The 27,007-nt window shown below is 45.5% G+C and overlaps 1 protein-coding gene across 8 annotated transcripts in view; it reads left to right on the top strand.

Annotated features, from left to right (window-relative positions):
* SELENBP1 (selenium binding protein 1) overlaps positions 1-27,007 on the top strand; it is a 171,267-nt gene that overhangs the window by 68,320 nt on the left and 75,940 nt on the right. The window contains exon 1 of one of the 8 annotated variants that reach the window (XM_063946668.1): positions 4,518-4,536. The exons of 5 other annotated variants lie outside the window; for them this stretch is intronic. In XM_063946668.1, coding sequence (XP_063802738.1) covers positions 4,533-4,536 — 4 coding nt within the window. In that variant the 5' untranslated portion in view covers positions 4,518-4,532. Of the gene's footprint in view, positions 1-4,517; positions 4,537-6,566; positions 6,655-27,007 lie in introns of those variants that run through there. 2 more of the 8 variants (XM_063946669.1, XM_063946667.1) reach the window with 2 other exon arrangements.

Raw genomic sequence — 27,007 nt, 5'->3', positions numbered from 1 at the left:
CCATGGCCTCTTCCTCTAAGACAGGACTTGTTGCAACAAGGGCCCTGTCTGTTCCAAGACTTACCGCGGCTGCGTTTGACGGCATGGCGGTTGAACGCCGGATCCTAGCGGAAAAAGGCATTCCAGATGAGGTCATTCCTACGCTGATAAAGGCTAGGAAGGACGCGACAGCTCAACATTATCACCGTATATGGCGAAAATATGTTGCTTGGGGTGAGGCCAGGAATGCCCCTACAGAGGAATTCCAGCTGGGCCGATTCCTTCACTTCCTACAGTCAGGAGTGACTTTGGGCCTGATATTGGGTTCCATTAAGGTCCAGATTTCGGCCCTATCCATTTTCTTTCAAAAAGAGCTGGCTTCTCTACCTGAAGTTCAGACGTTTGTGAAGGGAGTGCTGCGTATTCAGCCTCCTTTTGTGCCCCCGGTGGCACCTTGGGACAGACTTCTGCTTCAATGTACTAAAAGATTTAACACTGTAACTTTCTATTCACACTCTGATCTAATACTTTATATTGGCTGATCACATAATGTTGCATTTAAAATGATGCTAATAAAAGTTACCTAAGTTTTTAATTGTGAGGTTTTCAGTTTCCCCAGGTAACAGCTTCTGTGTAATAAAACCTTCTCTCACCTATGCACCTGGCGCAGGTGTAACCGGTTTCTAGAAGCTTGTCTGTGACTTGTAGTACGTCTGAGCATTGCTTTGGCACTGATCGTCATACCAATACCTCACTGTACCAGCTTCTACCATTACTGGTAAGAAAGGAAAACTCTACTCCCTGGGGTAAGTGAGTGTACCCACCTCTCTGGTAGTATACAGGACGGCTCTCTGTGACCTGTACATGACAGAGTTTTATATGGGGAATATAACCCTGCCTGCTGTGGTCACACACTGGTGCTTGTACTATAGTACTTGTCTGTGTGCGTGTTGTCACCATGGGGATCTGCTCTTTAGGTCGACACTGTCTAGGTCAACAGTAACTAGGTAGACGTGAGTTTTTCACACTTTAAAAAAAATAAAAAAATGTCTCCATATTTTACGATCCACGCGGACTACAACTAGGAACGGTAACCTGGGCTGAGCGAAGCGAGGGGACATGGTGCACTAATTGGGGTTCCCGGTCACTCTACGAAGAAAACACCAAAAACAATTAAGGTTATGTCGCCCTAGCGTTTCTGTTGACCTAGAAACAGTGGCGTAAGTTTGTCACAGTTGCCCGGAGGCAAGAAAAATATTGGTGCTATCCGAGGAGAATGGGGGTATTACTGCCATCACTAAGGAGAATGGGGGTATTACTGCCATCACTGAGGAGAATGGGGGTATTACTGCCATCACTGATGAGAATGGGGAGTATTACTGCCATTACTGAGGAGAATGGAGGGTATTACTGCCATCACTGAGGAGAATGGGGATATTACTGCCATCACTGAGGAGAATGGGGATATTACTACTATCACTGAGGAGAATGGAGGGTATTACTGCCATCACTGAGGAGAATGGGGATATTACTACTATCACTGAGGAGAATGGGGGTATTACTACTATCACTGAGGAGAATGGGGGTATTACTGCCATCACTGAGGAGAATGGGGATATTACTGCCATCACTGAGGATAATGGGGGTATTACTGCCATCACTGAGGATAATGGGGGTATTACTGCCATCACTGAGGATAATGGGGGTATTACTGCCATCACTGAGGATAATGGGGGTATTACTACTATCACTGAGGAGAATGGGGGTATTACTACTATCACTGAGGAGAATGGGGGTATTACTGCCATCACTGAGGAGAATGGGGATATTACTACTATCACTGAGGAGAATGGGGATATTACTGCCATCACTGAGGAGAATGGGGGTATTACTGCCATCACTGAGGAGAATGGGGATATTACTACTATCACTGAGGAGAATGGGGATATTACTACTATCACTGAGGAGAATGGGGATATTACTACTATCACTGAGGAGAATGGGGGTATTACTACTATCACTGAGGAGAATGGGGGTATTACTGCCATCACTGAGGAGAATGGGGGTATTACTGCCATCACTAAGGAGAATGGGGGTATTACTGCCATCACTGAGGAGAATGGGGGTATTACTGCCATCACTGAGGAGAATGGGGAGTATTACTGCCATTACTGAGGAGAATGGAGGGTATTACTACTATCACTGAGGAGAATGGGGGTATTACTGCCATCACTGAGGAGAATGGGGATATTACTACTATCACTGAGGAGAATGGGGGTATTACTGCCATCACTGAGGATAATGGGGGTATTACTGCCATCACTGAGGAGAATGGGGATATTACTACTATCACTGAGGAGAATGGGGGTATTACTGCTATCACTGAGGAGAATGGGGGTATTACTGACATCACTGAGGAGAATGGGGGTATTACTGCCATTACTGAGGAGAATGGGGGTAATACTACTATCACTGAGGAGAATGAGGGTATTACTGACATCACTGAGGAGAATGGGGGTATTACTGCCATTACTGAGGAGAATGGGGGTAATACTACTATCACTGAGGATAATGAGGGTATTACTACTATCACTGAGGAGAATGGGGATATTACTACTATCACTGAGGAGAATGGGGGTATTACTGCTATCACTGAGGAGAATGGGGGTATTACTGACATCACTGAGGAGAATGGGGGTATTACTGCCATTACTGAGGAGAATGGGGGTAATACTACTATCACTGAGGATAATGAGGGTATTACTGCAATCACTGAGGAGAATGGGGATATTACTGCAATCACTGAGGGGAATGGGGATATTACTACTATCACTGAGGAGAATGGGGGTATTACTGCCATCACTGAGGAGAATGGGGGTATTACTGCCATCACTGAGGAGAATGGGGATATTACTACTATCACTGAGGAGAATGGGGGTATTACTGCCATCACTGAGGAGAATGGGGGTATTACTGCCATCACTGAGGAGAATGGGGGTATTACTGCCATCACTGAGGAGAATGGGGGTATTACTGCCATCACTAAGGAGAATGGGGGTATTACTGCCATCACTGAGGAGAATGGGGGTATTACTGCCATCACTGAGGAGAATGGGGAGTATTACTGCCATTACTGAGGAGAATGGAGGGTATTACTACTATCACTGAGGAGAATGGGGGTATTACTGCCATCACTGAGGAGAATGGGGATATTACTACTATCACTGAGGAGAATGGGGGTATTACTGCCATCACTGAGGAGAATGGGGATATTACTGCCATCACTGAGGAGAATGGGGGTATTACTGCCATCACTGAGGATAATGGGGGTATTACTGCCATCACTGAGGATAATGGGGGTATTACTACTATCACTGAGGAGAATGGGGGTATTACTACTATCACTGAGGAGAATGGGGGTATTACTGCCATCACTGAGGGGAATGGGGATATTACTGCCATCACTGAGGGGAATGGGGGTATTACTGTCATCACTGAGGAGAATGGGGGTATTACTATCATCACTGAGGGGAATGGGGTATTACTGTCATCGCTGAGGGGAATAGGGGTATTACTGCAATCGCTCAGGAGAATGGGGGTATTACTGCAATCACTGAGAATGGGGGTATTACTGCCATCGCTGAGGAGAATGGGGGTATTACTGCCATCGCTGAGGGGAATGGGGGTATTACTGCCATCGCTGAGGGGAAAGTGGGTATTACTGCCATCGCTGAGGGGAATGGGGGTATTACTGCCATCACTGAGGGGAATGGGGGTATTACACTGTGGGGTTATCACGCACAGTAGTGGGATCAGTGTGAGCGGTCTCTGCAGGATATCCCCCTGTAATGTGACAGAGACACAGGAGGAGGAGTTATAGCTGTTACAACGGGATCACTATCAAATACCTACAGTCAAAATCCCCACAAAGTCAAAATACCGACATTTAAAATGTCGACAGGGCAAAAAGTCGACAAGAGTTTTTCATTGGGGGGGTGTATGTCGACATGGGCACCGTATAATTGTACCGCATCCCCCCGCATGGCTCGTTGCGCTCGGCACACTATTATATTCCCCCTCCAGGTCCACTGAGATGGTAAAGTATGAACAACTCGGTTTCAATAAAAACAATTCATGAAAAACTCATGTCGACTTTTTGACCTGTCAACATTTTAAATGTTGAAATTTAAAATGTTGGGATTTTGACCTTGTCGGGATTTTGACGGTTGGTCATTGGTTGTCGGGATTTTGATTGTAGGTAAATTGGCCGCATTCCGTTACATAGGGTCATACAGGAGAGTGGGCTGTGAGGTTGCATGTAGTACTATTACTCTGCCAGGAGGAGGCAGCAATGGCCACCAGACTCTGCCACCAGCGTGTGACAGGACTGCCTGTGGCAGATATGGTGTCCTAGTGTGTACCCCCTCCTACATCTGACCCTCCCTCCACCCTCCCCATGTCCTTCCCCTACAGCATGTAAAAGCTGCTGCACAGTTCAGAGTCTCAGCAGAGACTGCAGCCCAGACAGACCTGCACCAAGAGACCACAGGAGAATGGGTGAGACCTCTCTAGGCACTGACTGCTCCCCCTGGATGTCACTCATTATTCTTTACCTCCCAACCTGACCCTCTCCAGGAAACATAGAAACATAGAATTTGACGGCAGATAAGAACCACTTGGCCCATCTAGTCTGCCCCTTTTTTCTATCCTTTAGGCCAGGGGTTCTCAAACTCGGTCCTCAGGACCCCACACAGTGCATATTTTCTAGGTCACCCAGCAGGTACACAGGTGTATTAATTACTCACTGACACATTTTAAAAGGTCCGCAGGTGGAGCTAATTATTTCACTTGTGATTCTGTGAGGAGACCTACAAAACATGCACTGTGTGGGGTCCTGAGGACCGAGTTTGAGAACCTGTGCTTTAGGCAATCTCAATGGTTTTTGAACCTTAATTCTATCCCAAGCATGTTTAAATTGTTCTACAGTCTTAGCCTCTGCCACCTCTGTTGGGAGGCTATTCCACTTATCCACTACCCTTTCTGTGAAGTAATTTTCCCTTAAATTTCCCCTGAACCTCCCCCCTCCAGTCTCAGTGTATGTCATCGAGTTCTAATACTTGTCTTCCTTTGAAGAATGTTTCCCTCCTGAACTTTGTTAAAACCTTTGGTATATTTGAAAGTTTCTATCATGTCTCCCCTTTCCCTTCTCTCCTCCATACTATACATGTTAAGATCATTTAGCCTTTCCGGGTAAGTCGTGTGATGTAGGCCATGCACCATTTTAGATGCCCTTCTTTGTACAGTCTCTAATGTATTTATATCCTTCTGGAGATAGGGTCTCCAGTACTGGACACAGTATTCCAGATGGGGCCGCACCAATGACCTATACAGTGGCATTATTACTTCTCTTTTCCTGCTACTGATTCCTCTTGCTATGCAACCAAGCATCTGACTTGCCTTTCTCATTGCTTTGTTGCATTGCTTTCCTGCCTTTAAGTCACTTGAAATAGTGACTCCTCAATCCCTTTCCTCCGCAATAGTTTCCATTATAGTACCTTGATACTATATTTAGCCTTTGGGTTTTTGAGACCCAAGTGCATGATTTTGCATTAAACTGTAGTTGTCACGTTCTTGACCATTTTTCAAGTCTAGCTAGGTCATCAATCATTTGTTTTACCCCTCCCGGAGTGTCTACCCTGTTTCATATCTTTGTATCATCTGCAAAAATGCATACTTTCCCTTCAATACCATTTGCAATGTCACCAACAAAGATATTAAAGAGAACTGGTCCGAGTACAGATCCCTGGGGTACTCCACTGGTAACATTTCCCTCCATAGATTGCACTCCATTTACTACAACTGTCTGTTTCCTATCCTGCAACCAGTTTCTTATCCATATAACTATTTTATAATCCACCCCCACACTTTCAAGTTTATTTATCAGTCTGCGATGTGGGACAGTGTCATATGCCTTACTAAAGTCTAGATATGCTACATCTACAGCTCCCCCTTGATCTATTATTTTCATCACAGAGTCAAAAAAGTCAAGATTTGTTTGGCATGATCTCCCACCAATAAATCCATGCTGTTTTGGATCCTGTAAGTTGTTTGATTTAAGATATTCCACAACTCTTTCTTTTAGTAGTTTTTTCCATTACTTTCTCTACTACTGATGTAAGGCTTACTGGTCTGTAGTTACTTGCTTCTTCCTTGCTTCCACTTTTGTACAATGGAACTACATTTGCTCTTTTCCAGTCCTCTGGAATGGCACCTGTATTTAGTGACTGGTTAAATAATTCTGTTACTGGTGCCACCAGCACATCTTTTAGCTCTTGTAGTATGCTTGAATGTATCCCATCTGGCCCCATTGATTTATCCACTTTTAGTTGTGAAAGTTCTGTTAGGACCTGCTCCTCTGTAAATGTACTTTCATCTACCTTATTTTTATGAATGTCCTTGCAACTTAACTGTGGCCCCTTCCCTTCTCCTTCTGTAGTAGGAGGACACAATGCTCTGCTCCAGGACTTCCCTCTTACTGTAGGATTGCCATCACCTGTGTGGGGAACTGGTTACCTGATAAAAAGGTGTCTCAGCCCAGGTTCTGGCAATCATACACCAGGAGGGGATCCCAGGAGTAATGTGCTGTGTCTCTTTTGGAATAAGTCATGTTGGGAGGTATGTAATATGTATATATATATTTCAGTATCACTATTGGCAGGCAGCACTTACTGAGTTACTTATCTTTTATCCTGTGCAGCTGAGCTATTGTCCTCTGTTGTCAGCCCGGTGTGGCTGCAGGTGTAAGAGGTGTGATATTATCCCCTGGGATGGGTGAGTGGGAGATGGGATATGTTATGTATTACTGTCAGTGTGTCTCAGGCAGGCTGACCATATTCTCCTTTTATCCTGGGACACTCATGGATTACACAAGTTCTGTGGCTGCTTACAATCAGGTGAAATGCAGGCTTGTAGTCAGCAGCCCCAGAAGCTGTGTAACCCATGTGTGTCCCAGGTTAAAGGGATGATCTGGTCGGCCTATCTCAGGCATATGACCTACCTGGGGTGACGGAGAAGTGATTGTGCTTTCCCTGCTTACCTGTCACATTGCTCCCTGTAAGGTGGTGAAGGGGCTGCGGGATGGGGTGTCAGCTTCTGGGGTTCTGTCATCAGGTGGTGACAACGTCATGCACAGGCCTAGTGATGTATCGGCAGTCGGGGAGCGCTGACAGGTGGGTTATAGTAACAGAGGGGGTCATACTGGCCGGATGTCCTCTCCTCCTGACCATAATGCATCCCACTGAGTCCAGCACTCACGTGCCATAGCACATCTGGGAAATATTGATGGGTGTCTGCACATGTGTAGTACTGAGGAGAGCGTATGGAGGATGCGTCTAATCACTCTGTATCCGTGCAATAGAGACCAGATAGGAGTCTGGTCAGGTGTGTAATTGTGTCACCTGAGAAGTCACAAGAAGCAGATCACCGGGGTCTCTCCACTCCTTCCCTGCTCACCGGCCAAGGCTTGGAACCCACCTCATGTGTCAGGGGTCCAGTGTGGTGCTGGGGTTGTATGGTTAGATATTGATAAGATGAGGGGGGGGGGGGGGAGTTGCATTATTCCAGACTAGTGTATTATAATATAAGCAGTAATGTCACTGCAGGGTTCCAGCGCTGGCCACTCCCAGGCCACTCCTGTGCAGTAAGGTGTCTCTTCCAGTGCTGGTTATATTGTGCTGGTTCACTGCAGATATGTTCCACATTGCTGTGTGCTGGTATTAGGGGGTAAATTTACTAAGATGGGAGTTCTATTTAAGATGGGATGTTGCCTATAGCAACCAATTATATTCCAGGTATTATCTACTAGAAGGTGCTAGATAAATGAGAAGTAAGTCTATTGGTTTCTATGGGCAATATCCCATCTTAAGTAGAACTTGCGTCTTAGTAAATTTACCCTGTTAGTACACCCCGGCAGGAGGGTGCTCCCAGATGTTAGTCCCCCTGGTGTTAGTTCTGGGCAGCATAAAAACCTAGTTTTCTAGCTGGCACAGTGAAATTAGGGTGCAGGGACACTAAATTTCTTACCCCCGCTTTGAGTGTGTATAAAGCGCTGCAGGGTCTGAGGCATTATATATTAAGAGTTTCAGAACCGGGTCAGGCGCTGGGTTGTGAGCTGGCAAACTCTCTCTGTGTTTCTATGACAGGCTTTACTGTGGGTCTGTCCCCCTTTTGGCCAGTGTGTCTGTGGGTGTCGGTACAGGTGTGTCGGCATGTCTGAAGCGGAGTGCTCTTCCCAGGAGGAGACTGGGTTAAGGGGCAGAAACGGCTGTGGGAGTGACAATGCCGGCAACACTGACTCCTGATTGGGTTAATGTGTTGAATGCTTTGAATGCTAATGTGGCTCTTATTAATAAGAGATTAGATAAATCTGAGTCTCAGAACCAGGTTTGGAAAAAATCTGTGGAGGATGTGTTGTCACAAGTCCAGACCCCTTCGGGGTCACATAAACGTTTGTTTGCTCAGTTAGCAGACACAGATACCGACACAGACACTGACTCCAGTGTCGACTATGGTGATACCAGATTAGACCCAAAATTGGCGAAGAGCATTCAGTACATGATTGTGGCAATAAAAGACGTGTTGCATATCACGAGGACCCTGCTGTTCCCGATACTAGGGTCTGTATGTATAAGGGAAAGAAACCTGAGGTAACGTTTACTACTTCTCATGAACTGAATACCCTTTTTGAAAAAATGTGGGAAAATCCAGATAAAAAGTTTCTGATTCCCAAAAGGATTCAAATGACGTAAAAAGGTGGCTCTGCCGTCTCCTGACACGGCAGCCCTTAAAGATCCTGCGGATCATAGGCAGGAAAATACGCTAAAATCCATTTACGTCACCACAGGTACACTACTCACCCACGCAAATGCAATAGCTGGTCTGAGTAGTGCTATTGAAAAGTGGGCAGATAACTTGTCATCTGCTATTGATACACTAGATAGGGATACCATCCTTTTAACGCTGGGTTATATCAGGGATGCCGCAGCTTACTTGAAGGAAGCAGCAAGAGATATTGGCCTCATGGGATCAAGGGCCAATGCAATGATAGTCTCAGCTAGGAGGGCATTGTGGATTCATCAATGGAATGCTGATGCTGACTCTAAGAAAGCTAAGGAGTCGTTACCGTATATGGTGGTGTATTATTTGGGGAAGGTCTCGTTGATTTGGTATCTACGGCTACCGCGGGTAAATCCTAATTTTTGCCTTATGTTCCTCCACAGCAAAAGAAAGCTCATCCCTTGCAGATGCAGTCCTTTCGGATAAACAAATACAAAAAAGGCCGGGGTTATTCCTTCCTGGCAAATAGAGGAAAGGTAAGAGGTAAAAGATCTCCAGCCGTGGCAGGCTCCCAGGAGCAGAAGTCCTCCCCGGCTTTTGCCAAATCCACCGCATGACGGTGGGGCTCCTCTGTGGGAGTCCGTACCAGTGGGGGCACGTCAATGACTCTTCAGTCAGGTCTGGATTTGTTCGGACCTGGACCCCTGGGTGTTAGGAATAGTGTCCCAGGGGTACAAACTAGAGTTTAAAGACATTCCCCCTCGACGATTTTTCAAAACGGCTTTGCCAGCTTCTCTTCCGGACAGGAAGGTAGTGTGCGATGCAATACAAAAGTTGTGTTTCAATCAGGTTATTATCAGGGTTCCCCCGTCAGAACAGGGAGAAGGCTGTTTGTGGTTTCCGAAGCCGGACGGCTCGGTCAGACCTATTCTGAACCTAAAAGCCCTCAATTGCTACCTAGGAAAAATCAAATTCAAGATGGAATCTCTCCGAGCAGTGATCTCCAGTCTGGAGGAAGGGGGTTTTATAGTGTCAGTCGACATAAAGGATGCCTACTTACACATTCCCATATATCCTCCGCATCAGGCTTACCTAAGGTTTGCAGTTCAGGATTGTCATTACCAATTTCAGACGTTGCCATTTGGTCAGTCCACGGCTCCGAGGGTTTTCACCAAAGTTATTGCGGAAATGATGGTTTTCCTGCGCAAGCACGGAGTCAAAATTATCCCGTACTTGGAAGATCTCCTGATAAAGGCAAGATCCAAGGACCAATTGCTGCAGAGCATTACGCTCTCCCTGACAATTCTGCAACAACATGGTTGGCTCCTAAACTTGCCAAAGTCACAGTTGAATCCGAGACGAAAAGACTGTCGTTTTTGGGAATGATTCTGGACACGGAATTACAGAGGGTTTTTCTTCCAGAAGAGAAGGCTCTAGAAATTCAGAGTCTGGTCAAACAAATTTTGAAACCAGCAAGAGTGTCTATCCATCAATGCACTCGATTGCTGGGGAAGATGGTGGCGGCCTACGAGGCCATTCAGAGTGTTTCAGTGGGATCTGTTGGACAAGTGGTCCGGATCTCATCTGCACATGCACCAGAAAATAATACTGTCCTCCAGGACCAGGATCTCACTCCTGCGGTGGCTGCACAGCTCTCACCTCCAAGAGGGTCGCAGGTTCGGGATCCAGGACTGGATCCTAGTGACCACGGATGCGAGTCTCCGAGGCTGGGGTGCAGTCACACAGGGGGAAACCTTCCGGGGAAAATGGTCAAGCCAGGAAGTTTCTCTACACATAAATGTGTTGAAGTTAAGGGCCATTTACAACGGCCTTCTTCAGGTGGAACGTCGTCTTCGCAACCTACCCGTCCTGATCCAGTCAGACAATATAACAGCGGTAGCGCACATAAACCGCCATGGTGGAACAAAGAGCAGAGCGGCGATGGCAGAGGCCACAAAAGTTGTCAGCTGGGCGGAAAAGCATACAAGCGCGCTGTCAGCGGTCTTCATTCCAGGAGTGGACAACTGGGAAGCAGACTTCCTCAGCAGACACAATCTCCATCTGGGAGAGTGGGGTCTTTATCAAGAGGCCTTCACAGAAGTGACAAGTCTTTGGGGGATTCCTCAAATAGATATGATGGCGTCTCACCTCAACAAGAAACTTCAGAGATATTGTTCCAGGTCGAGAGACCCTCAGGCAATAGCAGTGGACGCCCTAGTGACAACATGGGTGTTTTCAGTTGGTGTACTTGTTCCCTCCGATTCCACTCATTCCAAAAGTGCTAAAGATCATAAGAAGAACAAAGGTTCAGGCGATCCTCATTGTTCCGGACTGGTCAAGAAGGGCTTGGTATCCAGATCTTCAGGAATTGCTCATAGGAGATCCCTGGCCTCTTCCTCTACGAGAGGACCTGTTACAGCAGGGGCTGTGCGTGTATCAAGACTTACCGCGGCTACGTTTGACGGCTTGGCGGTTGAGCGTCGGATCCTAGCCCGAAAGGGTATTCCCAGTGAAGTCATCCCCAAACTTCTCCGAGCTAGAAAAGAAGTAACGGCGAAACATTACCACCGTATTTGGAGAATTTGTGTCTTGGTGCGAGTCCAAGAAAGCTCCTGCGGAAGAGTTTCAGCTAGGGCGTTTTCTCCATTTTCTACAAGCAGGTGTGGATGCGGGCCTAAAGTTAAGCTCAATGAAAGTACAAATTTCGGCCTTGTCAATTTTTTCCCCCAAAAAGAATTGGCCTCCCTTCCACAAGTTCAGACTTTTGTGAAAGGCGTGCTGCACATCCAACCTCCATTTGTGCCCCCAGTGGCACCATGGGATCTCAATGTGGTGTTGCAGTTCCTTAAATCAACTTGGTTTGAACCTTTGCAGAAGATATGAAATTTCTCCCTTGGAAAGTGGTCATGCTATTAGCCTTAGCATCCGCAAGGCGGGTATTTGAGTTAGCGGCCTTGTCTCACAAGAGCCCATATTTAATTTTCCATGAAGATAGAGCAGTGTTGAGGACTCGTCAACAATTTCTGCTAAAGGTGGTTTCATCATTCCACATGAACCAACCTATTGTGGTGCCAGTGGCTACTGACGCCTTCGCTGAGTCAAAATCTTTAGATGTGGTTAGGGTGTTAAAGATTTATGTCGCCAGGACGGCTCATTTGAGGAAAACAGACGCTCTGTTTGTCCTCTATGCTCCCAACAAGATTGGGGCTCCTGCGTCCAAGCAGACTATTGCACGCTGGATCTGTACTACGATTCGACATGCTCATTCTACGGCTGGATTGCCATTACCAAAATCAGTGAAGGCCCACTCTACCAGAAAGGTGGGCTCATCTTGGGCGGCTGCCCGGGGGGTCTCGGCATTGCAACTCTGCCGAGCAGCTACTTGGTCGGGTTCAAACACTTTTGCAAAGTTTATAAGTTTAATACCCTGGCTGATGAGGACCTCATGTTTGGTCAATCGGTGCTGCAGAGTCATCCGCACTCTCCCGCCCGTTTTGGAGCTTTGGCATAAACCCCATGGTCCTTTTAGTGTCCCCAGCATTCTCTATGACAGGCATGTCCAAACTGCGGCCCTCCAGCTGTTGAGAAACTACACATCCCAGCATGCCCTGACACAGTTTTAGTATTCTCTGACAGCAAAACTGTCAGGGCATGCTGGGATATGTAGTTTCACAACAGCTGGAGAGCCGCAGTTTGGACATGCCTGTTCTAGGACGTATGAGAAAATAGGATTTTAATACCTACCGGTAAATCCTTTTATCTTAGTCCGTAGAGGATGCTGGGCGCCCGTCCCAGTGCGGACTCTATCTGCAATTTTTAGTTATTAGTTCTGTTTACACACAGGTTGTGACTATGATTATAGTCAGCCTGTTGCTGACGTTGTTCATGCCATTGACTGGAGTTTTGTTAAATGCCATGTTGTACGGTGTGTTTGAGGTGTGAGCTGGTATGTATCTCACCTTAGTTATCATTAAATCCTTTTCCTCGGAATGTCCGTCCCCCTGGGCACAGTTCCTATAACTGGAGTCTGGCGGAGGGGCATAGAGGGAGGAGCCAGATCACACCCCTTTTAAAGTCTTAAAGTGCCCATGTCTCCTGCGGATCCCGTTTATACCCCATGGTCCTTTTGGTGTCCCCAGCATCCTCTACGGACTAAGAGAAAAGGATTTACCGGTAGGTATTAATATCCTATTTACTGTATCTCTCCGTGAGGTGGCCATTGTTCTATAAACAGAGAAAACGGGCACCTGGAGAGGGTTCTGGGTGAGGCGACATCCTATTGTACGTCCGGCTTAGCCTGGATTCTTGGCTGGCTTCTGCCACCTCAGGAGGAAATTAATTTAGGTGCCACTATGCCAGTAATCGGGGCATCGGCTTGTTTTTATGTGTAGGCATCAGCGCTTTACTCAAGCAGGGATGACACGGCAAGAATTCGCTTTATCTGGTAAGTCCAACTTGTCGTAAGATATTGGCTAAAAAGTCCTGATATCGTGTATTGGCGCGTTCTCCATAATATAAATACAAATAAACAGCGCTACTTTGAAAAAAAAAAAAAATAGTTTATTTTGTACACCATAAAAATAAATGCATTACATTTACTACAATAAAAATCATATCACAAATACCGGCCAGTTTAAAAAAAAATAAAAAAAAGTCCATAAAAAAAATTCTAAGGAAACGTATACCAAGATGTAAGCGTTAATCAGAATTGGTAAGCGAGGTTTATCAATTCTGATGAACGCTTACATCTTGGTATACGTTTCCTTTGAATTTTTTTATAGACCTTTTTTTTTTTTTTTTTAACACTGGTCGGTATTTGTGATATGATTTTTATTGTAGTAAATTTAATTTTTAAAGCAGCTGCTGGAAAATCTTATTTTATATCCACCCTACATCTCTTCCAATAAGCTCCAATATGTAAATTGACAGTTAGGAGCTGATTGGCTGGTGCGTTATCACCTTGCACTTATCACTGCTTTATCACTTCTCCAGGCTTAATACATCTGCCCCAGAGGGTGCAGGTCTGCAGGGGTTTTCTCCTTTTCCTAGATTGGAAGGATATGGGCGCTTGTCGCTATGAGGCAGGTTGTCTGACACTGCGCCTGACCTGGGGGTATACAGACACTATTTAGCTATAACCATATATTAAGTATATATTATATAATATTTATTATGGTTGGAATGTGAGGTAATTGGGCATGAATGCTGCTTTGTTTTCATTTTGTTGGTGTGACCTTAGCCCATATGACTATCAATGTAACACTGTTACTGTCCATCATTGTAATTGGGATACTGGCATGTATTATATGTATTATGAGTGTATCTGGGGGTAAGGAATTGGGGTGATGGGAGAGGAGGAGAGACCTCAGGTATAGAGGTAGGTGGCACTGGTCCTGTGTAGGAGACATGAGGCATTATGGCAGTGGTGTGTGGTGTATACAGGTACTAGCATGGATTATATGTATTATGAGTGTGCGGGGGTAAGAAATTGGGGGAGGGGGGGTATTTAAGGCCAGATATAGAGGTGGCGCTGGTCACATGACTACATCCCCCTGGGGGTGGGAGGAGGGTAAAAGGTAGGTACAGAGGTGGTGCTGGTCACATGACTACATCCCCCTGGGGGTGGGAGGTGTGGATGGTTGGCTGATCTTGTGAAGGTGTGATGCGGAGGTATGACAGGTACAGAGGTGGTGCCGGTCACATGACTACATCCCCCTGGGGGTGGGAGGAGGGTAAAAGGTAGGTACAGAGGTGGCGCTGGTCACATGACTACATCCCCCTGGGGGGGGGAGGGGGGGGAGGAGGGTAAAAGGTAGGTACAGAGGTGGTGCTGGTCATATGACTACATCCACCTGGGGGTGGGAGGTACGGATGGTTGGCTGATCTTGTGAAGGTGTGATGCGGAGGTAGGACAGGTACAGAGGTGGTGCCGGTCACATGACTACATCCCCCTGGGGGTGGGAGGAGGGTAAAAGGTAGGTACAGAGGTTGTGCTGGTCATATGACTACATCCCCCTGGGGGTGGGAGGTGTGGATGGTTGGCTGATCTTGTGAAGGTGTGATGCGGAGGTAGGGCAGGTACAGAGGTGGTGCCGGTCACATGACTACATCCCCCTGGGGGTGGGAGGTGTGGATGGTTGGCTGATCTTGTGAAGGTGTGATGCGGAGGTAGGGTAGGTACAGAGGTGGCGCTGGTCACATGACTACTTCCCCCTGGGGGAAGGGGGGATGGGAGGAGGGTAAAAGGTAGGTACAGAGGTGGTGCCGGTCACATGACTACATCCCCCTGGGGGGGGAATGGGAGGAGGGTAAAAGGTAGGTACAGAGGTGGCGCTGGTCACATGACTACATCCCCCTGGGGGTGGGAGGTGTGGATGGTTGGCTGATCTTGTGAAGGTGTGATGCGGAGGTAGGGCAGGTACAGAGGTGGTGCCGGTCACATGACTACATCCCCCTGGCGGGGGGGGGATTGGAGGAGGGTAAAAGGTAGGTACAGAGGTGGTGCTGGTCACATGACTACATCCCCCTGGGGGTGGGAGGAGTGGATGGTTGGCTGATCTTGTGAAGGTGTGATGCGGAGGTAGGGCAGGTACAGAGGTGGTGCCGGTCACATGACTACATCCCCCTGGGGGTGGGAGGTGTGGATGGTTGGCTGATCTGGTGAAGGTGTGATGCGGAGGTAGGGCAGGTACAGAGGTGGTGCTGGTCACATGACTACATCCCCCTGGGGGTGGGAGGTGTGGATGGTTGGCTGATCTGGTGAAGGTGTGATGCGGAGGTAGGGCAGGTACAGAGGTGGTGCTGGTCACATGACTACATCCCCCTGGGGGTGGGAGGTGTGGATGGTTGGCTGATCTGGTGAAGGTGTGATGCGGAGGTAGGGCAGGTACAGAGGTGGTGCTGGTCACATGACTACATCCCCCTGGGGGTGGGAGGTGTGGATGGTTGGCTGATCTGGTGAAGGTGTGATGCGGAGGTAGGGCAGGTACAGAGGTGGTGCTGGTCACATGACTACATCCCCCTGGGGGTGGGAGGTGTGGATGGTTGGCTGATCTGGTGAAGGTGTGATGCGGAGGTAGGGCAGGTACAGAGGTGGTGCTGGTCACATGACTACATCCCCCTGGGGGTGGGAGGTGTGGATGGTTGGCTGATCTTGTGAAGGTGTGATGCGGAGGTAGGACAGGTGTTCCTGCATTCCTCTGTCCTCGGCTGCACCCTATCCACACTGTTCTCACCCTCAGTATCAGTTCAGACTTGTATCAGCCCTGTAGGTGACAGCGGTTCTGCTGGTAATGGGGCACATGTACTCGTACACCTGACTCTGTGAGGAGTTCTGCACTGAATGTATGTGACTACGCCCCGCTACACCCTATTACCCCACCACCTGCCTCATGCCTTCCTGCATCAAGGCTGGCATAGAGGTGGTGTATGGTCATTTCCAGGGAGGGTTCCGCCATAGAATCCTATGGGGTCTGCTGCTGTTGGTAATGGAGAGACTTCAGCAGATATCCTTCATACATTGGGGTGATACTTAATATTTGCTTATACGCCCCAAAAACGTGTATGCCACAGAAATGTCATTATAGGATGCTATGGGAGAAGACTCTCCGTGGTAATCATGGTCTTATTTGTCTGTGATTGGAGAAGTCACTGATTTTGCTGTTAATTGTTAATAAAGAAAAGAAACCAAGTATTTTGAAGACTGAGGGGGACATGTACTAAACGGTGATAAATGTGGAGAAGTTTCCCATGGCAACCAATGAGCTGCTCTGTATTCTTTTATCGTATGTATATTATAAATCAGGGCTGGCCAAACCGGTCCTCGAGATCTACCAACAGTTCATGTTTTCCAGGTCTCCTGGAGATCTGTAGAATTGTCAGTTAGGAATGAATGCAGCACATCTTAATTAGTAATGGCTACACCTGTGCACCAGCTAGGTGGTCTGGAAAATGTGAACTGTTGGTAGATCTTGAGGACTGGTTTGGCCAGCCCTGTTATAAATGTTTTGTGGATGCTGATTGGTTGCCATGGACAACTTCTCCACTGGCTCACTTCTCCACTTTCATCACTGCTTAGTACATCTCCCCCAGGAAACGGGTTTTGGAGGATTTTGCAGACCTCTCAGTGGGGCGAGATGTAGCCAGCCTTGGAGAGATAAAGTAGTGACCAGTCCGCTCCTAACTGTCGCTATACAGGCTGTACTTGAAAGATGACAGACAGGAGCTGATTGGCTGGTACTTTATCTCTCTATACTGTATGTGTCGTGTCACTTCCCCCGCTTTCTCCATCGGGAATGTCCAGCGCCCCACTGTCCTCTCAGACATTCAGCAGTGGAGGACCAGTCAATGCTGGGGAACAGATCTAACGTTGAGGGGTCTATTTATTAATAATGGCGTGCTCAGGGCGGGATTTACTAAAGGGGGAAAAATGCGGTAAAACCTCTGTTTTACCGCTTTTTCATATGTACTGACCCCCGACCACCGCGTTTTCGCCCCACAGGGTATCGCCATCTTTTTATGGCGATACCCTATAGAAGCCTATGGGATTCTTGCTCACGACGACCCCCTCCCCCCACATACCTGTGTAGTGCAGCCCCCCTCTTCCTTCTCCCCTGCAGCACAGTCTTGTCTCCTTCCGGGTGCAGGGGGGAGGAGGAGGAGCCAGGGGACTCCCTGCACACGTCTCCTCCTGGGTCTGGGAGGTGACCGAGACCCCCGCCAACCCCTGAAGGCATCTTGCGGGGGCCTCCTATACCGCATTGCGACGCTAATCGCATATGTTAGTACATAAGCGATTAGTATCGCTGCGGTAGGCGGCGATGTCTTATAGTACATCCCGCCCTCAGTGTGATCTGGGCGCGATATTAGGGTTGTGTCTGTTACCTTCGTGCTCAGGACCTGGAAGTGACGAAACGAGAGGGCAGGAGAGAACTTCCGCCCTTACAGCGCCAAAATGTTTTCTTCCTTCTCCGTTAGTTTGGGGTAATTTTTTAGTTTTTAATGCAACATTGGACCCTCGCGGACTCGCTTTGCTCACCACGCTTCGGGCTCGGTGTCTTGCTTCTGACAATGCTAAATTCCTTTGTCGTATAAACAACCCTTTATGAGGTCTAAGAACACTGTACGCTGTTTACTTAAGAAGTACCGTAAGGGTACACTAGTTGCGTAACGATCGCTCAGCCGTAGGCGAGACGCTCAAGCGTCACGTTCGCTCACGGCCCAGAGATCACAGGCAGGCACGCTATTGGCTGTTGACTATCGTAATGATTCGCTATGGCGTAGGAGACGCTCGAGACCACGAGGAGATCACCAGCGGCGCAGACGCTCACAACGCTATACCTTTATGTCTAAACCTTTTAACAATGAAATACACAGAATACCTTAATGTGAATACAGGGTGTAAGTGCAACCTTGTGTAACCTGACTAACTACAAAGCTGCTTGTGCGTCACCGACGCTCAAGTGAACACTTAACACTATAGGAAATACACAGATACTGGTTTAGGGTCCAAAGCCTATTAACTGTATTATATCTAATATACTTGTAAAAGAGAATCACAGTACAAATGATACACTACAATATAACAGAGACTACCTAACCAGATAACTACACAAGAAATACAATACAATACAATTACTATTTATGGGAAAATGGAAGGGGAAGAGAAGAAGAGAGAGATAGAGAGAAATGGCTCATGATAACATTAAATAAGAGACAACATGGTTGCAGATAAAACTACACATGTGAGAGACAATCGCTGCGCAGTTAGTCAATGCTGAATACAGCATGGGATGGAAGCTAGACTCCATTTTGAGAAACCTCCACTTGATTCCAAAGACCACACCACATGGCTGAAAGGGGGAGGGGAAGACATCCAGCAGCAGCCATTTTAGATTTGCAGGTCCAAACACATGGCACTTTATTCCAAAATGTCCAAGCCTCAAAACAATGCATATGTTCTGATTTTACAATTCCAAACCATCTAAATCACCTTTCACAATGTAATCCAACTTCCTAGAACCATCTCATAATTTCACATCCCAAACAACTTCAGTATCTCAATAACCAGAGCATATTCATCACAAGACCAGATCACAATGTAATTAACACAAACGTAACTGCATGGTGGTATTTATGATTAACAGGATATATATTATAACTAACCAGCACAATCTATTTTAAATCTCCATAGGCAAACAAATACCACAAATACTATGCTACAGATTGTATACTGTTCCAATTTATCACAGACTTCACAGAGTATCCACAAACACCCAACAATCACACAACCAAGTTACAATATCCTATTTAAACCAGAAAGCAATCTGTCTGTTTCCTTATCTAGCCATGTGAAATTCAATACTTAGCCTTTAGTTTGGAAGATGTCCTGGGGATTTAGCCGCCATGCTGCTGGGTGCCAGGTAGCTGTGTGTGTGTCTGTGAGTGTAGCTACATTACATCTGTTCTCTGAGGCCACACCTGACCACTACCTTCCTGTTTGACCAGTACCTGGGGGAGGGGTCTTTCTTTCTCCTTTGTATATGCTAATCAGGTTCAGCCCTGAAAACTTAGTAAAAGGTTGTCTTGAGCATCCATTGTTCTAACAATGTGATCTTAGCTTTTATACATATAATCATATCTATCCGCTGCAATGTCCCACAACAACACAACAGGCCTCAAACTAACCCACACCTCATTCTGCTTGCTTCAATACCAAACATGATGTGTTTATCTGGTTCGGTTCGAATGATACACATCCATGACATTAATTCATTAGCCAATTCTAAATCTCCATGATGTCTGGTGCTGTTCATTATTATAACCATGTACTGTATGAAACAAGTGCCGAATCCATCTCAGTGCCATGTCCGAGCAAATGCGTGTGTTTCCATATATTGCTGTGCTCGCTGCGCATATTTGCAAGTATAGCGACTTATATGTGTGCAGTTTATATGGTCTCTCTATGTAATATTTTTTGACTTTGACAGTCCACCCTTTGGCAGTCACCAATAACTGCCACTTCCTAAAACATTTCAAAAAGAGAAAAATATATGTCAGGGGTTAATACATTTCCATGGTTGGGTAAGGGAGGAGAGAGGAGAAGGTGTGAAGAGGGTATGACCTAGTGAGATAGCAGAAGCATGTGTGTATGAATCCATGTTTGGGGGGGTCATGTATCATCGTGCCGTACGTGTTGTACATCAAGCTTCGAGGTATTGCGAAGTATACATTTGAATTCCTTCTTATCCCGTACTAAGGGTCTGTGGATGGGCTGTCAAACTTTACCGAGCTCATTTCGGCTGTGGTTGTAACAAAATGGGGGAGCACATTTTAGTTGATGATACATGAATGGGGGAGGTATGTGATTGCTGATATCTGTGCCTGTACTCCCTATCGTCTATGTGTGTCGTTACCTGAGGGTTGTAGAGATGAAGATAAAGAACACTTACGAAAAATGCAATGATATTCTATGTCAGGGAAATGTACATCTGTTGTTGAAGTTGTGTTCGGTATCTGTTGAGAGTCGTCTTCTTTGCGCTGTATTGCTCCTTGGGCATGAGCAAATAGCTTTGTCAGAGCCATCGGATTTACAAAAAATGTTGGGCTAGCGTGAGTTTAAAATACTAGGGAAACTGGGGATCCATGGCAAAGTTCATCAAGTGTCCATATCATAGGTCGTCAAAACTTCATCTTTGGTTCTTGTCTGTTGTCTGTATAGCGTCTCATCAACTTCCTCGTCCAAGGGGGTCTTTGTATCTTGGAGAAAAACAGGTGAAAGAAACGGACCGTATAATCGCATTTTCATCACATCATGGTTTCTATCATTGAGTCATATACCAAATCCAGGTTAATTACAGTTTCCTCACTCCTTAGACTCATTACCTCAGGTAGTACTTTTCCAATACAACACAATCCTTCAGAGTTTGGGGCAAGCCGCTCATACGCCTTTCTCCCGCATATGAAATATGCATCATCGGGGAGAACATATGGGACGGAATATGTCATTACCATGTTACACATTTTCCGTGTGAACTCTCCTAACCCTAATTCTCCCATCTGTTTAGTACACGTATCAGTTTGTACGATATGTGCACAGTATCCTGGTGATACTTCTCCAACTCTCGTAATCCTATTTCCTAAGGTATACCTATACCGGAAAGATTTTCCTCTACTGGCTATGTGGCGTACAAGCTCTGTATCTGTAGGCATTCTATCTGCTCTATGCGAAAAGGTCATGGTTTGGTTGCTCCATGACACTTTCCAATTTCCCGGCTTTCGGGGATTGGAGATGTTAAAACATAATAGGGACCTATCCACATGGTATTGGTGGAGCTTCAAACTAGGAGGGCTGGAGATATTAAACCTCCTGTCCACCGGTCTCCCACCCTTTAGCTCAAGTACCTCCCCTACCGTTAAAGGAAATGGTACTAGCCCTGATTTACTATGACCCTGAGGTACTTGAGAGCATACCCAACAATCTGTTTTATTTAACACACTACCCACTAAGGAGTGATGGTCACTCAATGGATGCTGGTCCATATGGATATTAAGACTGGATTGGCATTTCTTTATGCATCCATCTTCAACCATTGTCACAGAGCCTACAGATACAGTTTTTCTTTTTGAACTAACAATCCTTCAAAGAAAATGTTTACAGATAACATGGTTGTTAGATCGTGCCCGGTACTCGCCTTTGCTTGGTGATTGGGTTGCTATTGGAAATTTACACCTCCGTCTCAGTCATCAGGACCTTTCTGGATCCTTTCTCGACCTCACTGGTACTCTCACCGAAACAGACTGTTCTGGTCAACATCATGGTCAACAGGAAAATCCATATCACAGTCTCTTGGGGCAAGTCCATCTTACAGGATGAGAAAAGAAGAAATTTGTAAAGGGGGTATAAGAAATCAGTTTGAGGGGGGGAGAACTTATTACGATAATAAGTTCTCTCGTCTTGTTGTTCTTCTTGTTCTGCTGTCCTCTCAAAGGTGCTGTCTCTCAGTCTTCCAAACGAACATTCTGGTGATGCAATATTCCTTCCTAACCGGCGATCTTTCTGTAAGGAGCAAAAATCTGGCATTACCATTGGTCCAACTGAGGGGTGACATACCATCTTTAAACCATGGAAACATGAGTGGGAAGAGAGAGACAACAAAAAAAAAAAACAAAAGAGATAGAGAACAATTCATGTGCATATATACATTACATAACTCGACAATAACCATCAATAAGAAAAGAGAAACAAAGCATTTTTAAACATTGTCAACATTAAGAAAACATTGTTAGCATTAGAAAAACATTGTCAGACTTATTAGGCTGTCATATCTATGTGTCTACTGGTCTCCTTGAGCAGTCCCTCCCCACCAGCACCTGCATTACTCCACTGTCTGTATCTGGCCAGAAATACATTGTGGCGGAGGTCATGCTGGGGTTTGGTAGACTTCTGCAAGGACCAAGTGGATATGCAATGTGTGAATTCTTACCAATACTCGTCAGAGATGGGGATAGAGAGAGAGAGAGAAAAAAAAACATTTCAGATACATTTACAACGTTTCACCTGGTCATTCCTGTGTCTTCAGGGAATGACCTCCCAATTTATTAACCGTTACCTCAGGCTTACCATCAGTCCTAATGATCACCTTTCCTGACTATATATTATGGGTGTGGCCCAAAATTCTTCCTATATGATCCCTGATTATAATTTGGTGTGTCATAACTTTTGCTCATTTTCATGTCTAGGGGGTCTGATTTTATGTGGGCTGTTGCAGTTACTGGCATAATGCCCTTCTCTTTTGCACAGATCACAAATCCTTAAGTACCTCCATGTGCCAATGGCCTGGGGTTTTGGTTGATTTGATGCCTCCTCAAACGCTTGGATGCTCATCACCATCAACCGCTTTCCCTGTACCTACCTGATTCCTTGGATACCATGATTATGTCGTTGTCTAGGGGGTTGGTATGCCTTCTGTGAATCTTTGATCATACAGTTAGATCTTTCCTAGGATCTGGGTAATCAGACATGATTGGTCTCAATTCTGTCCGGGACCAGGGATGGCGCATTGCACTGTCCTTGACGGGAATGGTTCCCTGATCGTCAGTCTTCCCATTGGGGACTGTGATCACCCTGACAGGACTAAACTCAATTACATCACCTTGTTTTGGTCTTATAATATGGGGTACATTTGTTTGTGCGTGATATAAAACATTGTACGTACATGTGGACACGACCTCACCTGACCCTCCGTTAGGGGGTTTGATTATTGCCTTTACCAATTTGGTCGCGTCCACCTGGATGTCTTGTAGGATGGCTTCTGGAAGAGGTGCCGACATCGTTCTGGGCTCACTTTCTTGTTGGTAATCCTGAGGGAAGTTTAACATGGGGTGCGACTTGCACAGGTTAACATTTGTAATTTTTACACTTTCATTTTCATAAACATTATTACATTTAACACTTTCATTCTTAATACAGTTACTAAGTGCATTTTTATCGTACAACATTGTGCCATTTCTCTGCAACCATAATCCTCTTCAATGCCATGTCTCTCCTCTCAAGATGAAAGTTAGATATGTAAGTTACATTTCTTTGCATTTCACTTTCCTGTTGCCATAACTGCAAACAATCATCATGTTTAACTCGTTTCCAGGATTTTATGAGACTGATCCTTTGCCTTAAATTATGCAACACCTCTAAGTCAAAACTACCTATCCCGGGAAATGGTGCCTTATCCCCTGCAGTCATTCGTGTCCATTCATCACAAAAGGTCTCAGTGTGGGGACCATATTTCCCCCACATTACTAACCGAGCAGACCCTCGGGGTCTGCAAGCCTCTGGAGTCTGAATCCTGACCTCCGACCGTCTCTGTGTTGTGCACTTGGCTGCCATTGTGGACCTTTTTAACACAGAAAAACTTCCTAAAATGCACCAAACACAGAACTTCGTTGGAAATCCTTAAAGCTCTTCCACTGAACTTCTTCTGCTCCGGGTATCTCCGGTCCGCCTTCTAGCAGACACGTGTAGCCGTTGCAGGCCCTATCTCTAGAGATTTTCCTGAGAAAATTCCCTTCCTTTTTCTTTACACAAATCACGCTTGCATGTGCTCCCTACAACACGTATGAGGGCAAGATTTACGCATGGATATACGACCTCATATCACGTTGCGTTATTGGTCACACATACAACCGTGCTGTCCAATCGTACCACTTATAGACACTTGTTGCCCATAAATGGTAGGATCATTGGAGTCTCCCTACTGTGCTCCAAAACAGCCAGAGCGTAATACAACGAAAACTTTATCACACTCTGTTGCACGTTTTCACTCAGATCGTGCTCATCACGTTCCACATAGATCACACAGATCACAAAGTCCACAAAGCGGAATTCAATACCGTTTTATCACATAGATCACAAAGTCCACAAAGCGGGATTCAATACACTCATACCGTTTTCAACCCACTATCATTCTTATAGTTTTCTGATCAGAAAAATAATTTCCCGTAGTCTGATAGCTCTCCCCAGAGGCGTTACAGTAAAGTAAGGTATTTAAACTAAATTTTGGAAACTGAACAAATGTGTGCTATTGTCTTGTGGCTTCTGTATCGCCTTACTATAAGCGATATTTCACTATATAAACGCTTACCAAACACCACACAGTATCTTCTATGCTGTGTGCTTGTTTTTTTCTCAGCACGTTATCAATGCAAATGGCAAACAGGAAGGTGAGATGTGAAACTTACACAGATGAAAATGCAATTCTAAATTTAATCTAATAACATACATTGATGTAAGCACACGCATATAGATATTACATATAAGTACCAATCACTATTACTTATGATTGACTATGATATAGATTAAATAAATGCATAAAAAAAAAAAACTCATTAAATGATGATTTCTTTTTGACAGTGGATGGCTGATTGTTTCCTGAGTCAACTGAAAACCAGCCGCTCAGAAAAAAAAAAAAAATTGACCTTCCCAAAATGGCCGCTGCTCCTCCCCCTTCCACCTCCATGAGGGTCACACAAAATGGTGGACAGACCATGCGGCCTCTTGTCACAAAGAAAGTCATCATTCAAAACTCCTAAAGTTATTCTAGGCCTGAGCGTGTAGTTGGCACCAAATTGAAATAAAAACCAGATTTTCAAAGACAACAGCGTACTGTTCTTACCTCCGGTCCCGGATTCCCTCAGCACCCTTTACTAAGCGAAACAGACGCTTATCCCGTCAGCACTGCGAGACAACCTCCCACCCCTTGCTGGGGGATAATGTCTGCTGATCTACCTAGCAGAGATATGTGAAGGACAGGACGAGTCCCCCAATTGACAATGCTAAATTCCTTTGTCGTATAAACAACCCTTTATGAGGTCTAAGAACACTGTACGCTGTTTACTTAAGAAGTACCGTAAGGGTACACTAGTTGCGTAACGATCGCTCAGCCGTAGGCGAGACGCTCAAGCGTCACGTTCGCTCACGGCCCAGAGATCACAGGCAGGCACGCTATTGGCTGTTGACTATCGTAATGATTCGCTATGGCGTAGGAGACGCTCGAGACCACGAGGAGATCACCAGCGGCGCAGACGCTCACAACGCTATACCTTTATGTCTAAACCTTTTAACAATGAAATACACAGAATACCTTAATGTGAATACAGGGTGTAAGTGCAACCTTGTGTAACCTGACTAACTACAAAGCTGCTTGTGCGTCACCGACGCTCAAGTGAACACTTAACACTATAGGAAATACACAGATACTGGTTTAGGGTCCAAAGCCTATTAACTGTATTATATCTAATATACTTGTAAAAGAGAATCACAGTACAAATGATACACTACAATATAACAGAGACTACCTAACCAGATAACTACACAAGAAATACAATACAATACAATTACTATTTATGGGAAAATGGAAGGGGAAGAGAAGAAGAGAGAGATAGAGAGAAATGGCTCATGATAACATTAAATAAGAGACAACATGGTTGCAGATAAAACTACACATGTGAGAGACAATCGCTGCGCAGTTAGTCAATGCTGAATACAGCATGGGATGGAAGCTAGACTCCATTTTGAGAAACCTCCACTTGATTCCAAAGACCACACCACATGGCTGAAAGGGGGAGGGGAAGACATCCAGCAGCAGCCATTTTAGATTTGCAGGTCCAAACACATGGCACTTTATTCCAAAATGTCCAAGCCTCAAAACAATGCATATGTTCTGATTTTACAATTCCAAACCATCTAAATCACCTTTCACAATGTAATCCAACTTCCTAGAACCATCTCATAATTTCACATCCCAAACAACTTCAGTATCTCAATAACCAGAGCATATTCATCACAAGACCAGATCACAATGTAATTAACACAAACGTAACTGCATGGTGGTATTTATGATTAACAGGATATATATTATAACTAACCAGCACAATCTATTTTAAATCTCCATAGGCAAACAAATACCACAAATACTATGCTACAGATTGTATACTGTTCCAATTTATCACAGACTTCACAGAGTATCCACAAACACCCAACAATCACACAACCAAGTTACAATATCCTATTTAAACCAGAAAGCAATCTGTCTGTTTCCTTATCTAGCCATGTGAAATTCAATACTTAGCCTTTAGTTTGGAAGATGTCCTGGGGATTTAGCCGCCATGCTGCTGGGTGCCAGGTAGCTGTGTGTGTGTCTGTGAGTGTAGCTACATTACATCTGTTCTCTGAGGCCACACCTGACCACTACCTTCCTGTTTGACCAGTACCTGGGGGAGGGGTCTTTCTTTCTCCTTTGTATATGCTAATCAGGTTCAGCCCTGAAAACTTAGTAAAAGGTTGTCTTGAGCATCCATTGTTCTAACAATGTGATCTTAGCTTTTATACATATAATCATATCTATCCGCTGCAATGTCCCACAACAACACAACAGGCCTCAAACTAACCCACACCTCATTCTGCTTGCTTCAATACCAAACATGATGTGTTTATCTGGTTCGGTTCGAATGATACACATCCATGACATTAATTCATTAGCCAATTCTAAATCTCCATGATGTCTGGTGCTGTTCATTATTATAACCATGTACTGTATGAAACAAGTGCCGAATCCATCTCAGTGCCATGTCCGAGCAAATGCGTGTGTTTCCATATATTGCTGTGCTCGCTGCGCATATTTGCAAGTATAGCGACTTA

Source organism: Pseudophryne corroboree, chromosome 12 (assembly GCF_028390025.1).
Source record: "Pseudophryne corroboree isolate aPseCor3 chromosome 12, aPseCor3.hap2, whole genome shotgun sequence".
Lineage (NCBI taxonomy): Eukaryota > Metazoa > Chordata > Amphibia > Anura > Myobatrachidae > Pseudophryne > Pseudophryne corroboree.
The sequence above is the reverse complement of the archived record's forward strand: the minus strand, read 5'-3'. Positions and strand labels throughout refer to the sequence as shown.